At 31.7% G+C, this 12620-nt stretch overlaps 2 protein-coding genes across 5 annotated transcripts in view; both read right to left on the reverse strand.

The window, feature by feature from the left end:
• Positions 1–473: 473 nt before the first annotated feature.
• Positions 474–6978, reverse strand: LOC112467336. Its single transcript, XM_025035933.1, is given in 11 exon segments — positions 474–592; positions 732–887; positions 1006–1119; positions 1358–1588; positions 1818–2163; positions 2658–2934; positions 4435–4606; positions 4719–4832; positions 5000–5236; positions 5429–5771; positions 6160–6978. Coding segments are annotated over 11 exon segments (2298 nt in total). The 5' UTR covers positions 6417–6978; the 3' UTR covers positions 474–541.
• Positions 6979–7071: 93 nt separating this feature from the next.
• Positions 7072–12620, reverse strand: part of LOC112467330 (odorant receptor 22c-like) — an 11039-nt gene continuing 5490 nt past the window's right edge. The window contains exons 1-8 of one of the 4 annotated variants that reach the window (XM_025035924.1): positions 11552–11992; positions 11460–11472; positions 9989–11336; positions 9532–9883; positions 8582–8827; positions 8274–8387; positions 7736–7891; positions 7072–7509 (exon numbers count right to left, since the gene is read on the reverse strand). In XM_025035924.1, the coding sequence (XP_024891692.1) occupies positions 7459–7509; positions 7736–7891; positions 8274–8387; positions 8582–8827; positions 9532–9883; positions 9989–10245 (1176 nt within the window). In that variant the 5' untranslated portion in view covers positions 10246–11336; positions 11460–11472; positions 11552–11992 and the 3' untranslated portion in view covers positions 7072–7458. Of the gene's footprint in view, positions 7510–7735; positions 7892–8273; positions 8388–8581; positions 8828–9531; positions 9884–9988; positions 11473–11551; positions 11993–12620 lie in introns of those variants that run through there. The other 3 variants (XM_025035926.1, XM_025035923.1, XM_025035927.1) reach the window with 3 other exon arrangements.

The following is a 12620-nucleotide window of genomic DNA, read 5'->3' on the forward strand; positions in this document are numbered from 1 at the left end:
TATTAAAAAATAGGTTTTTTAAATGTCTACAGATAAATTTTACAATTTTACAAAAATTGACTAAATATTTTTATTCTGTTGCATGTACGATACATTCGTCATTTTTGTTGTCTGAGGGGAAGAAAATGGGGTCATTCTTCCCTCGCTTGAGCGTTAGTCATACAACCGCAGATCTGTTTTAAATATGTAATGATTCGTGCATACGTATCGTCATATGACGATGTGCTGATTCATTATGCCTACGACCTCTTAAAAAATCTTAAAATCTAAAGGGGAAGAATGAGTTTAACGCGACAAAAATTTATATTATTTTATTTCTAATAATTAGAATTGAAACAAATTTGTTGCATATAGCGAAAAGTGTTTACGATATTCCTTAACTGTAAATATTATCGATGATTTAAACAGAAAAATAAGAAATTTTATAATTATCTTGTATTATATTTAGAAAAATATGTTATATTACAATGTGTATTTTTGTAACTAGTGATTTACGAATAACTTCAAGTTTTCTGGGATTATTTAAAAATTATGGAACTGCTTATTGCATCGCCAACAGCATTGACAAATATGATCCCGAAGCATTCATGATCTAAAACAATATTGCCTCTTATTTTAAAAATCAATATTTTTAATTTTAATAAGTAAATATATGTGCTTTTTTTGTCCTTCATTTTTCTCTTCATCTTTAAAGGCGAGAAGTTTATGTATATAAATACTATAAATCTTACGCTTGTAAATGATGCTAAGGAGAGATCCATCATCTTTCCTACTGTGAGTGTCAGCTGTTTCTGCGATCTTAATATGACAAATAACAGAAGACGACTTTCTGTACATTTTAAATCGTACCATTCACAGTTATATGCCGCGACACCAATTTCTTTGCTCTATGAAAATGGAAATAAAACAATTTATAGTATTCTTTTTTATTTTATGCGAGATGAAAGAAACAATTATATACTCGCAATGTTTTATTATTGTGATAAATATTGTCTTGTCACTAACCTTATTATTCAAATATTCTCCAGCGTAGCAAAATATAAATGCTTCAAGATTTGTTATAGTGAAAAATAAAAATGATTTCATTATTTGTTCTACCGCATTGGGGCTACCGATTGCCTGCAATATTGTGCAAAAATAATGTGCGAGTTATATTAAATATAAATAACTACATATTTATAACTTTTTACTATGATATGTATAATAAAAGTGAGCGAATTTATAAACGAGAAAAACTTGAACAGATGTAACATGTAATAGAATATTTAAAAATAAATAAATTTATATCTAATAATATTATATTATTAGCAACTACTTGAAGAATTACAATAATTTTGTATTCAATGCTATTACTCACTGTTACTATAACGAAACCTAGCGAGCATATCATTATCGTGTTTGACACAAACTGAAGCAATGCGATATATGAATAAAGACTTTCAATGTTTTTTGAAAAACTGATAATTTTTTGGTGTTTTTGAATAATTTTACTCGTAGTCATAGCAATTGATTCGCCCTCGTTCTTACGAGACACAAGTTGCGTCAGCCGGTGACGCATAATTTCGATTTGGCCAGCCGTATGTAAAGTCTGAAAATAAAAATACAATTACATGTGAAATTAATTATAATTCACGAATGAGATTAATATTTAAGCAGTGCATCAGATAAACTTACAACGTGCCAAATAATATAATTAAAATCAATATAAATAAAAAATTTTGTGAACCATATATTTAATTTTTAAATGCATACTATTATTTTTAATTAGATACAGCCTCATGAGGCTGTATGAAGTGGAGAATGGAATCTCAACTTACCAATGTTAATAATAAAGAGTTTGTTATACCAGCCGCCCATCCACAAAGAATCATAAGCAAAAATTCTGCGATTAAAATGATTCTGTATGTGGACTGCGTGTTTATGTCGAAAGGAATTTCTAGCTTATTGATTAAAGGTAATTCTTTCGTAGTGTCAGTGACATCGGCATCGGCCAGGATGATACCGATGCAATATGCAACAATTGTCACCGTGTGAAGGGTGACGACCGCATTTGCAATACGATCCGATATTTTCGCTTTGCGTGCTATCTCGCGCATACTAATGTCATTATTAGTGCAATCGCTCCAGTCTTCCGTCATCACTGCCAAGATTTCGATGAGTTTTCTGTGGATGATTATTTTCATTAATCGTAAGATAATCTTAAAGATAATTTTAATTACCGTCACGTAAATTGGTCTCTTTAAAGATTTGTTATCTTTGGATATTACAAACTAATTGTCCATGCTTTTTATTCACCAACAATCTTTGCTCATAAATTTATTAATATGATAAAATATATATTGACGGTAAAAATGAAAAGTACGATGCAATTGTATTTTTAAGTGAGAGAGCGCTTTACAATATTTTCTCACCTGAAATCGGTCGAATCGCTATGTGATGTACATTGTATTAAAAAAGAAAGTTTTGTGGCTAATATAATATATTACTCACAATTCTACTTTTGAGAAGAAAGCTATTGTATAAATAAATCTTCTGAAAAATTATGGTTCTGGAGTTACAGCATCTTTCGTTGGAGCTTTGATATGAGTGCATATTAATCGTAACATTTTTTTCCGAATGTTTCTAAACGTTATAATAAATTATATTATATTACTTACCGCTGATTTAACCAAAACACAATAAATTTGATAATTATTTTGGAATATGCAAGGAAGCTGGACAGACAGTCCATCAAATCCAAGATTTCGGCAGAATATACGTGTGTCAGAAAATAACGATAGTGGCAGAATAAAGTAACTGTCAAAGAAACGACCCAAAATATTCTGCAGAGCAGAACGTACGGTGTACCCGGCCAAATACCACACATAGTGAGCATAAACCTCAACGTGCGGTTAAGCGTACTTTTACGAGCCATAATTTCTTATTTCTTTTTGTCCACCGTTGTTTACAGCAAATCCATCAAGATGTGTATAACAGAATAAAAATCCTCCGGGGTAAAAGAAAGATAGAAGAAATATATTCTGATCAAAGCGCGCGTTTCGATGACAGTTCTACGTGTATTATAGAATATCTGCGTGAAGAAAACTGGATATTCTAAGAAATCAGCAAGTTCAACCTTCGGCAATTGATCGCAATTGGAAGTTGCTCATTAAATATTTTTATCCCGCCGAGCGTATAGATCGCGAATACATTTTGTCGTAGTTTTTCATGAATGTAATGTAAGAAACGGAAAGATAGATGAGGTTTTTTTCCCCTCTCTTTTGTGCGCCGGTACAAGCTACAATCGCGAATTGTCCCCTTTAAATATGCAACGATACATGCGGACGTAGGTACGGCGATGTATATCCGACGGTCAGTCGTAACCACGGTGCTTCAGGAAAGTTTTAATCTCTAGAGGATGAAGAGCCGGGTATAACTATGTGCAACACTACAAACTTTACATTGCTTCATTTGTAATAGCTGAAAGTGGGTTTGTGTTGTAGAAATATTGGTACTGATGAAACACATAATTAGGATTAACAAATGCACGGATTTGTACCCGAAAATGTACGTGAAATGATGGATTACATGTAAATCATCAAAATTTACGTAGATGAATATTTAAACAGATTAAATATTATATTGCTGTTAAATTGTATTAAGACTTTCTATATTGTATTTTCTATATGTATGTGCAAATTAATTTTTAGCGTTACATTTTTGTAACGAGTGTTGTATATATTTAGTTATTTTATAATTGTTTTATTCAATATTCTTAGTCAATTTACTAAAAAAGTACGCAAATGTGTATAAAGCTGACATGGAAAATATAAAAGTTACATCAGGCTGCTATACTTTTTGTTAATTTAATTTTAATTATTGACGTTATGGATATGTAGTATTATAAAATTTTATGATTTCTGGGAAATGAGGATTTATTAAGGTGTTGTGACAACATAAAGAATGACATATCTTTTCATATTATCTGTAAATGATTATTATTTTAAGGTATCTAAATCATTACTATTTTAGACTATATTTTACTAGGCCATTTTTATATTATGAAAATATATATTGTACTATATTTTCTATCATGTTTCTATCACTGAAGATATATTTACATGATATACGCTTCAGGACTATTGTATAAAAATCTTCAAATATATGATGTGTTTATTGCATAGCCAGCAATACTGACAAATATGATCCCGAAGCTTTCATTATCTATAATAAAGTATGAATTTTTTGTATTATATATAAAAATTAATATTTTAAAGGATTATAATTTTGTTATCAGGAAAAATTCATTTTGAACATTGCTATAAGAAATTTACAAACTTAACGGATTGGTATAGAAGAATTGTAATATATATAGACAAAAGGTAAATTTTATGTAGAAAATATCTTGATACATATATTACGTATACAATTATTGTCCAAAATTATTTTGTGTGTTGCGTATGAATCTTACACTTGTAAAAGATTCTAAGGAGAGATCCATTACTTTTCCGACTGTAAGTGTCAATTGCTTCTGCGCTCTTAATATCACGAATATCAAATTACGACTGTTTTTAGGTTTCATTTCGTACCAAGTGGAATTGTACGCCGCATTTCCGATGGCTTTGCTCTAGAAAGGTAGAAATAGTTAAGGAATCGTCATGACGCGCGATGTCCTCTAACTCGACAAATTCAAATAACCGCGTTATTGACCATCATATAATTATTGTCCCGTGTCTAACCTTGTTTTTTAAATATTCTCCTGCGTAACAAAATATGAACGCTTCGAGATTCGTTACGGTGTAAAATAAAAGAGACCGCACTATGTGCTCCGTTGCGTCGGGACTACCAATTGCCTACAATATCGAAACAGCAATAATTATATCTTTAAAATTAAACATAAACGTCTACGTTAGTCTGATGCATGTAACAAGATGCAAAGAATTTATTTTTAACAAAAAAGCACGGCGAAGTTTATGGAATGTAATGTTCACTATGCGTAATACTTAATGTCTTCACTCGCCGTTACAATAAGAAATCCCAAGGAGCAAATCAGCACGGTGTTCAATGTGAATTGCACTAACGCGATGTATGTATATAGATCCTCAATGTATTCCGAAAAGTTAATGATTCGTTGATGCTTGCGAATGATTTTAGTCGTCGCAACGGCGACAGATTCAGATCTTTCTTCATTTCCCCTCGGTACGAGCTCGGTTAACCAACAGCGCAGAATATCCATCTGACCACCTACGTGTAAAGTCTGAAATATAAGAATTGCACGTTGTGTTTATTCAAATTGATATCGAAATTCGAAATGATATACGTTTAAACAGCAAGAAAAAAAAATTGTTTTAAAATAATTAATTGGTTGAGATATTAATTGACAGTTATTTTTATAATTACCAACTTGTATCATTTATGGCAAGTGCATTTCGCACGCATTGCAACTTACCAAAGTTAAGAGCAAGGCGTTCAGTAGACCCGTACCACAGCCGGACATAATGAGATGCACGAATTGCATGCCCAATAGCGTTTTATACATGCGTTTTGTATTTATGTCGACAGGAAGCTCCACCTTTAAGAGAAGAGGTAATTCGGACTGACTGGTGACGTCGACGTCGGCCAAGAAAATGCCGATACTGTATGCAACGATGGTCAACGTGTGAAGAGTGAACATCGCGTTAGTAATACGGTTTGCTAATTTAGCTTTGTATACCGTTTCGCGCATGTTAATGTCGCTGCCAGCGCAATCATTCCAATCTTCTGCCATCATCGTCAAGATCTCGATGAATTTTCTAGGAATTATTTGGTATCGTGAATTATTCCATTATTCCACCGCGGCTGTGGAAGAAACTATAATACATAGGAGCTTATATATTTAGAGAAGTATATTACAAAACACTCATATAGTTATATTAATATATCTATATATTTTTGTCTTAATTTTTTTAAACGATATTTTATTTTTTTTATTTTCTTACATTCGGGAGAAGAAAAATAGATGAACACACTTATCGACAAACTTAAGACAGAAAGTAAATATTTGTGAATGGTTAAATATTGTATTTATCTATACGTATATATTGATTATAAATATAGACCATATTGACAGAAAATGATGGAATAATTTTTGAGTAATGCACATACAAATCATTTATATATTATGTAGCACATATTACTTACCGCTCATTAAGCCAAAATATAATCAACTTAATCGAAAATTTTACTTGCGTTAAAAAACTACTGAAACAGTCCATCAAGTCAAAAAGATCGTTAGAATGCAAATGCATTAAAAGGTAACGGTAGTGGCAAATTTCATCTGTTGCTAACGCGATAATCCAATATGTCCTGCAAATCATAATACACGATGTGCCTGGCCATATACCGCATAAAGTGAGCATTAATTTTAACGTGCGATTAATTGTGCTTTTACGCGTCATAATCCCTTATTTCTTTTTCGTTCTCGCGCTTCTTGCGCGAAGGAAAGTATTGATTTAAACGCAACAGGACAAACGCTCTTTCAGGAAGGTAAAATAATTCTGTTTTCTCTTTCTATTTTTCTCTCTTTGTCACTCAATGCATTTGCCAATGAAGACTCGATGTGTATTGTAGAATATCTGCATAAAGACTGGGAAGTCCTACAATGTAATCAAATGGGCGCTCTCTACCATGATCGGCCAATGAGAGTATCTCATTAAATATTTTTATCGTGCCGCATGCAGCCCTCGCTCGCGCACGCTTACCGTAGCTTCTCGCAACATTGATACAAGAAGAGGGAGAACACGTAGGGTCATCTCTCCTTCCCTTGGACGTCGATGATGTAATTGTGTATTTAAATATGCAATGATTCGTGCGAACGCGAACGTGGCGACGTACACGTCCGACGGTCAGTCATATTTCAGCGCACTCCGGAAAAGTTTTCAAGTTCATACGCTGGAGTAGCGGAAAAGCAACGAAGAAACCCCTCCAAGTGTTACGAAAATCTCGCGTGGCAGTTTGCAGCGCATTAGTGCAGGATAATATTTATATTTATAGTGGTAATATTTATAAAAAATCAACAAGTGCATAGATGCATAAGCAAAAATGCATAGTGTGTAGAATGTGTTTACATGCGCAGAAATATATTTGAAGAGTTCAGAAATTGTGTCCTACAGAAGCTATAGAAGTACATATAATTTTTCTCACACTAGCAAGAAGAATATCATGACTTCAATGTTAAAATTTTCTGTTTATAGTTAGTAACTACGTATATTATGTTGATGTCTAGAAGTATAAATTTAAAAAATATTTATGTGTGTGTACTGTGTATGTGTATATAAACGTACATCCTACATACATACATATACATATATATACGATAATAAATGTATACGTATGTATATACTGTCCCAATATGTTTTCTAAATTAGAGAAATCAACAGATATGATCTTGGTTCGTTACTTGACGACTATTATTTAGGAAAGATATACATTACGGCGCGCTTATTTCATTGCCAGCAGTACCGATAAATACGATCCCGAAGCCTTCATGATCTACAAAAATGTTGCCCTTATTAGCGATAAAGAACAAAACATATGTGAAAAAATTTATATGCTAGAAAGATTTACTTTAAACGATAATAATCATTCGCTATGTACAAATGTATGTTAAATACCAGAAATATTATTGTAGGTAACAGAAACATAGGTAACTGTGTCATTACATTTAAAAGTTTTAATTAAGATGTTTTTTTTTATAATTATTATGTACGTATCTTACAGTTGTGAAGTATTCTAAGGAGAGGACAGCCATCTTGCCCGCTGTAAACTGCAATTGTCTTTGCGATCTTAAAATTATAAACAATAGAACCCGCCTATCTTTAGCTTTCATATCGTACCAAGCGGAATTGTACGCTGCGTTTCCGATCGCTTTGCTCTATGAAAATAAAATTAATAACAGAAAGAATTTTATAGTATTGCTCTTTATAATATTAGTTTCAATAACAAACACACACGGAAAGAACGGTTTTGCTGAAGTATCTAAAAATTTACCTTGATACAAAACTGAAAATAATTTTGTTGCACCATCAAAATAATTATAGTAGGTCGTTGATCAGTATGATGATAATAGTGTAAAAAATTTTGGCATTTTGGCAATCAGTTGAGTGCTCTACATAATTATTTTGATGGTGCAACAAAATTATTTTCAGTTCTGTATCAAGATAAATTTTTAGATACTTCAGTAAAACCGTTCTTTTCGTGCAAGGAATATCTACATGTCTCTTTTATTATTATCATGGTAATCTTCCGTTGCTAACCTTATTACTCAGATATTCTCCAGCGAAGCAAAATACAAATGCTTCAAGGCTTGTTACAACGTAAAATAAAAGAGACCTCGTTATTTGTTCACTGGCGTCGGGGCTTCCGATTGCCTACAATGTTGGAACATAATTGAAAACGAACACATTTATGCATGAATAAAGTTGTAAATAAAAATAATAAATTAATTAAAATGATACAGGTATGTATACATAATAGAGATTAATGCATAAAAAGTTAACTCATGTAATTTACTCTAAAATGGAATATATATTTTTACATTTAAAATTATAACAAGTTTACTCACGGTTACAACGAGAAATCCTAATGAGCAAATCATCACCGTATTTGATACGAATTGCACCAAAGCGATATATGAATAGAGATTTTCAATGTTCTCTGAGAGGTAAATAATTTTTTGATGCTTCCGAACAATCTTCGTAATGACAGTAACGAATGAGTCATGCCGGTCATGCGTTTTCTCGATATCTTTAGATCCAACTTCTCCCAGCCAGCAAATTAGGATGTTTATTTGACTGCCCACGTGTAGAGTCTATAAATCAAACGTGATTACAATTGCTTACTTTACATATAAAGACTAGGAGTGTTATAAGAAATAATTTTTACAAAATGCACATTGGCGAATTAGAATCTGTGATATACGTATTTAATTTTTCTCGAATTTACAGTCTGAAATTTTCTTGTGTCACCAAGATTTGATTATTATTTCAATGTATAAAAGTAACATACAACAGTTATGTTATTTTTTTTTTTTTAATTTTTATGTGTTACATTTATGTCAACGTGATAACATAACACTTTATATATATCATTTAGAAATTAAATGTTATTTTGTGTTCTTTTCACACAATTATTTAAAAAAATTAACACGTCTTAAAGTTATTTTAACACATAAACAAAAGTTAAACGTAAATTTTCAAATAATCGTAAACTTTGATGTACAAAACAATTAAATTTCCTAAAATTAAATGTTTCTATTACACATAATTAAACAAAAAATAATTAATATTATGTGTTAATATAACTTGAAAAATAAAGTCAAAAGAACAAATATAAATGTAAAGTATAGTGTCAATTAATTAACATTTCTAATTTGTCAACAAGTAACACATGATGAACGAGTCATTTTAATTTAAAAATTAGAGTGAACTTTCAGGGACATGTAAAAAATATTAAAATTACGTTTTACTTTTTACTGTGTATATATTGCATATAATACTTGTTTATGCAGGTTACCAGAGTTAGAAACAACGCGTTGAATAAACCAGCGCTCCAACTGCACACTACTACGGAAAAGAATTGCGTAGCTAATACCAGTCTGTACTTGCGTTGCGTGTCTATAACGAAGGGGTATTCCATTTTAAAAATGAGAGGCAGTTCAACCGTTTGATCGGTGACGTCGACATCGATCGACGCCTGGAAAATGCCAATGACGTATGCAAGCGTGGCCATTGTCTGAAGAATAATTATTCCATTGCCAATACGACTCGATAGTTTCGCTTTTTTTGCCGTTTCGCGCAACTCGACGCCAGTATTATCGCAATCATTCCAGTCTTCTGCCGTCATCGTCAAGATTTCGAAAAATTTTCTACAAACGATCAAGTATTTCGAGATAGCTAATGCATATTTTCAGAATGATATTATCCTTTTCTTTACAAAGTTCTAATGGTTAAATTTATTAAGTGTCTCTTACCGCTGCTTCAACCAGAAAATGAAGAGCTTAGAGAACAGTTTTATAAACGCCAAGGAGCTAGTCAAACAATCCATCAAGTCGAAAAGGTTATGGAAACGAAAATGCACTACGAGGTAGTGGCAATGACAGAATTCAGTAATTCCTACCATTATCATCCAAAACACTCTGTAAAGTACTACGCATGATATACCTGGCCAGTAACCGAACATGATCAGCATGAGTTGTACTGTGCGATTGATCGTACGTCTACTCGTCATAATGTTTTTCTCTAATATTGTTTATGTACAAGCCGGGGCATCAAATTCTACTATTATAGAAACACTCTCGTCGAAGTATAAGAAACATATGCTCTCGCTCAAATGATATTCTCCAACCACAGTTTGATGTGCGTTGTGGAAAATTTGCGTAAGAACTGAAAAATTCTAGGGGCATTGTGAAGTAAATACCTCCGTTAAGCAATTGATCAATAGCAGTTGCTCATTAAATATTTTTATTCTGCTGTGTGCACCCTAAGAAGAAATAACCTTTTGCAATTTAAAAAAAAAGAGAGCGAACAGAGTGGTCTTGCGTTTCCTCCGCTGACAATGCACTCGTGAATAATTTGCTTAAATAAGTAATGATCTATACGCGGCGATGTGCGTACATCCAGTGCGTATATCAAGTCACATACAGCGATATTTGAAAAAGTTTTAAGATCTAAAGAACAGAAAAGAGATTCTCCAGGAGAAAAGCTAAAGGAAATGACAAGGTAATTGCGCAACAAACAGTGCACGAAATGTTATTAAACTGTTATAATGTCTTAACTTCTTAGAATTTCTTTCATGTGAGTCGCTCACTGCGCATTTGCGCGACTTATTTGCTTTAATAATTTAGAGTACCATATGAAACATTGTGGACCGTACGCGATTGCGTACTAAAATTATATTTGCCCTTAGGTCTCGGTAAAATGTATGAGATGTAAGGCATAGAGCAAATGAAAAAATAAAATTATTAAAAATGACGTATAATATTCTTTTCTGTGAAGTACTTTTAATACCTTTGTATCAAATTATAACTGTTATTACATCTCATCACTGATAAAGCCGGAAAATAATAAATTTAAAAAAATTGGTTAAATGTTGCACTTAATTGTCATACATTAGAAAAATCGATCGCGTGTATGAGTGCATAATAAGATATCGATAATGAAAAAAGTGGCCAACATAGTAATCTAAATCAGTCTACAGAATGAAGTGTACAGTGAGTCCGGCAATATTGCAAAAATAAGAAACGGAAATTCTATAGATCGATCGATGGTGTTCTATACTTTTTTTGTTTTTACCTTCTTATATCCGTTCACTGACCTTTTCTTTAAAAAATGTATTATATATATTATTCGTGTTACTAAAGTGTCAAATGTTATTAAATTGCGGAAAGCTGATCGATAATTGTGTCTATCAAATTGATTAAAATTTGATTATTTTATAATTACCAATTAATATCGTCTGAAAACAATAATCGTTTTCTCGCTGTTTATAAGTGTATCATTTATGACGAGTGCATTTCGCATGCATTGCAACTTACCAAAGTTAAGAGCAAGACGTTCAGTAGACCCGTTCCACAATCAGACATAATCAGATGCACGAATTGCATTGTCAATAGCGTTTTATACATGCGTTTTGTGTTTATGTGTCGACAGGAAGCTCCAAATTTAAGAGAAGAGGTAATTCGGATTGACTGGCAACGTCGACGTCAGGCAAAAGGATGCCAATACTATACGCAAAGATCGTCAACGTGTATAAAGTGAACATCTCATTAGTGATACGGTCTGCTAATTTGGCTAGTATGCGCAATTGTTCCAATCTTCTGCCATCATCGTCAAGATCTTGATGAATTTTCTAGAAATTATTTATTGGTATTATAAATAATTCCACCATCTGTAGAGGCGGTAATACACAGAAGTTGTGAGATACAGAAGCTTATGTGGAGAAGTATATTACAAAGCATTTCTATAGTTAAATTAACATTTATATATTTTTGTTATTAATTTCTTTAAACAATATTTTATTTTTGTTATTCCCATATATTCAAAAGAATTAAAAAAGGTATGCACTTATCGACAAAATTTTTAAAAATAGCAAATATTTTTAAATGTTTAAATATTTTCTTATCTATATATATATTAATTATAATATAGATGCACTAAATAAATAGAAGATATCGACAGAGAATTATGTTGAGTATCGTTTAAGTATTCGTGGAATTTGGTTTTAACATTTTTTTTTTATTAAGCGGTATCCATAATTAATGTAGAGAATCTAAGCCGATTTTTAGTACTTTTTGAATTTAAAAAAAAAACCTAAATTTGTGAGTTATAGCTTGCTAAAGTTTCTTTGATGACGGCAACTTCAAAAGGTATGACGTCATTTCTTATATAAAGTATGACGTCACAGCACACTTTCGTGTACTATATTTCCTTCAATTTAGAAGAGATTGCAAAAATTCAAAAAGTTTATAAAGAAAGTATGCCATGACCTATCAGACCGCTTAATAAAAAAAATTCATGTTAAAACCGAATTATTGTTGTTATTAATACATATGCAAATTATATATATATATATATATATATATATATATATATATATATATATAT

Source organism: Temnothorax curvispinosus, unplaced genomic scaffold, assembly GCF_003070985.1.
Source record: "Temnothorax curvispinosus isolate PA1 unplaced genomic scaffold, ASM307098v1 QBEX01017163.1, whole genome shotgun sequence".
In the NCBI taxonomy this organism is placed as follows: domain Eukaryota; kingdom Metazoa; phylum Arthropoda; class Insecta; order Hymenoptera; family Formicidae; genus Temnothorax; species Temnothorax curvispinosus.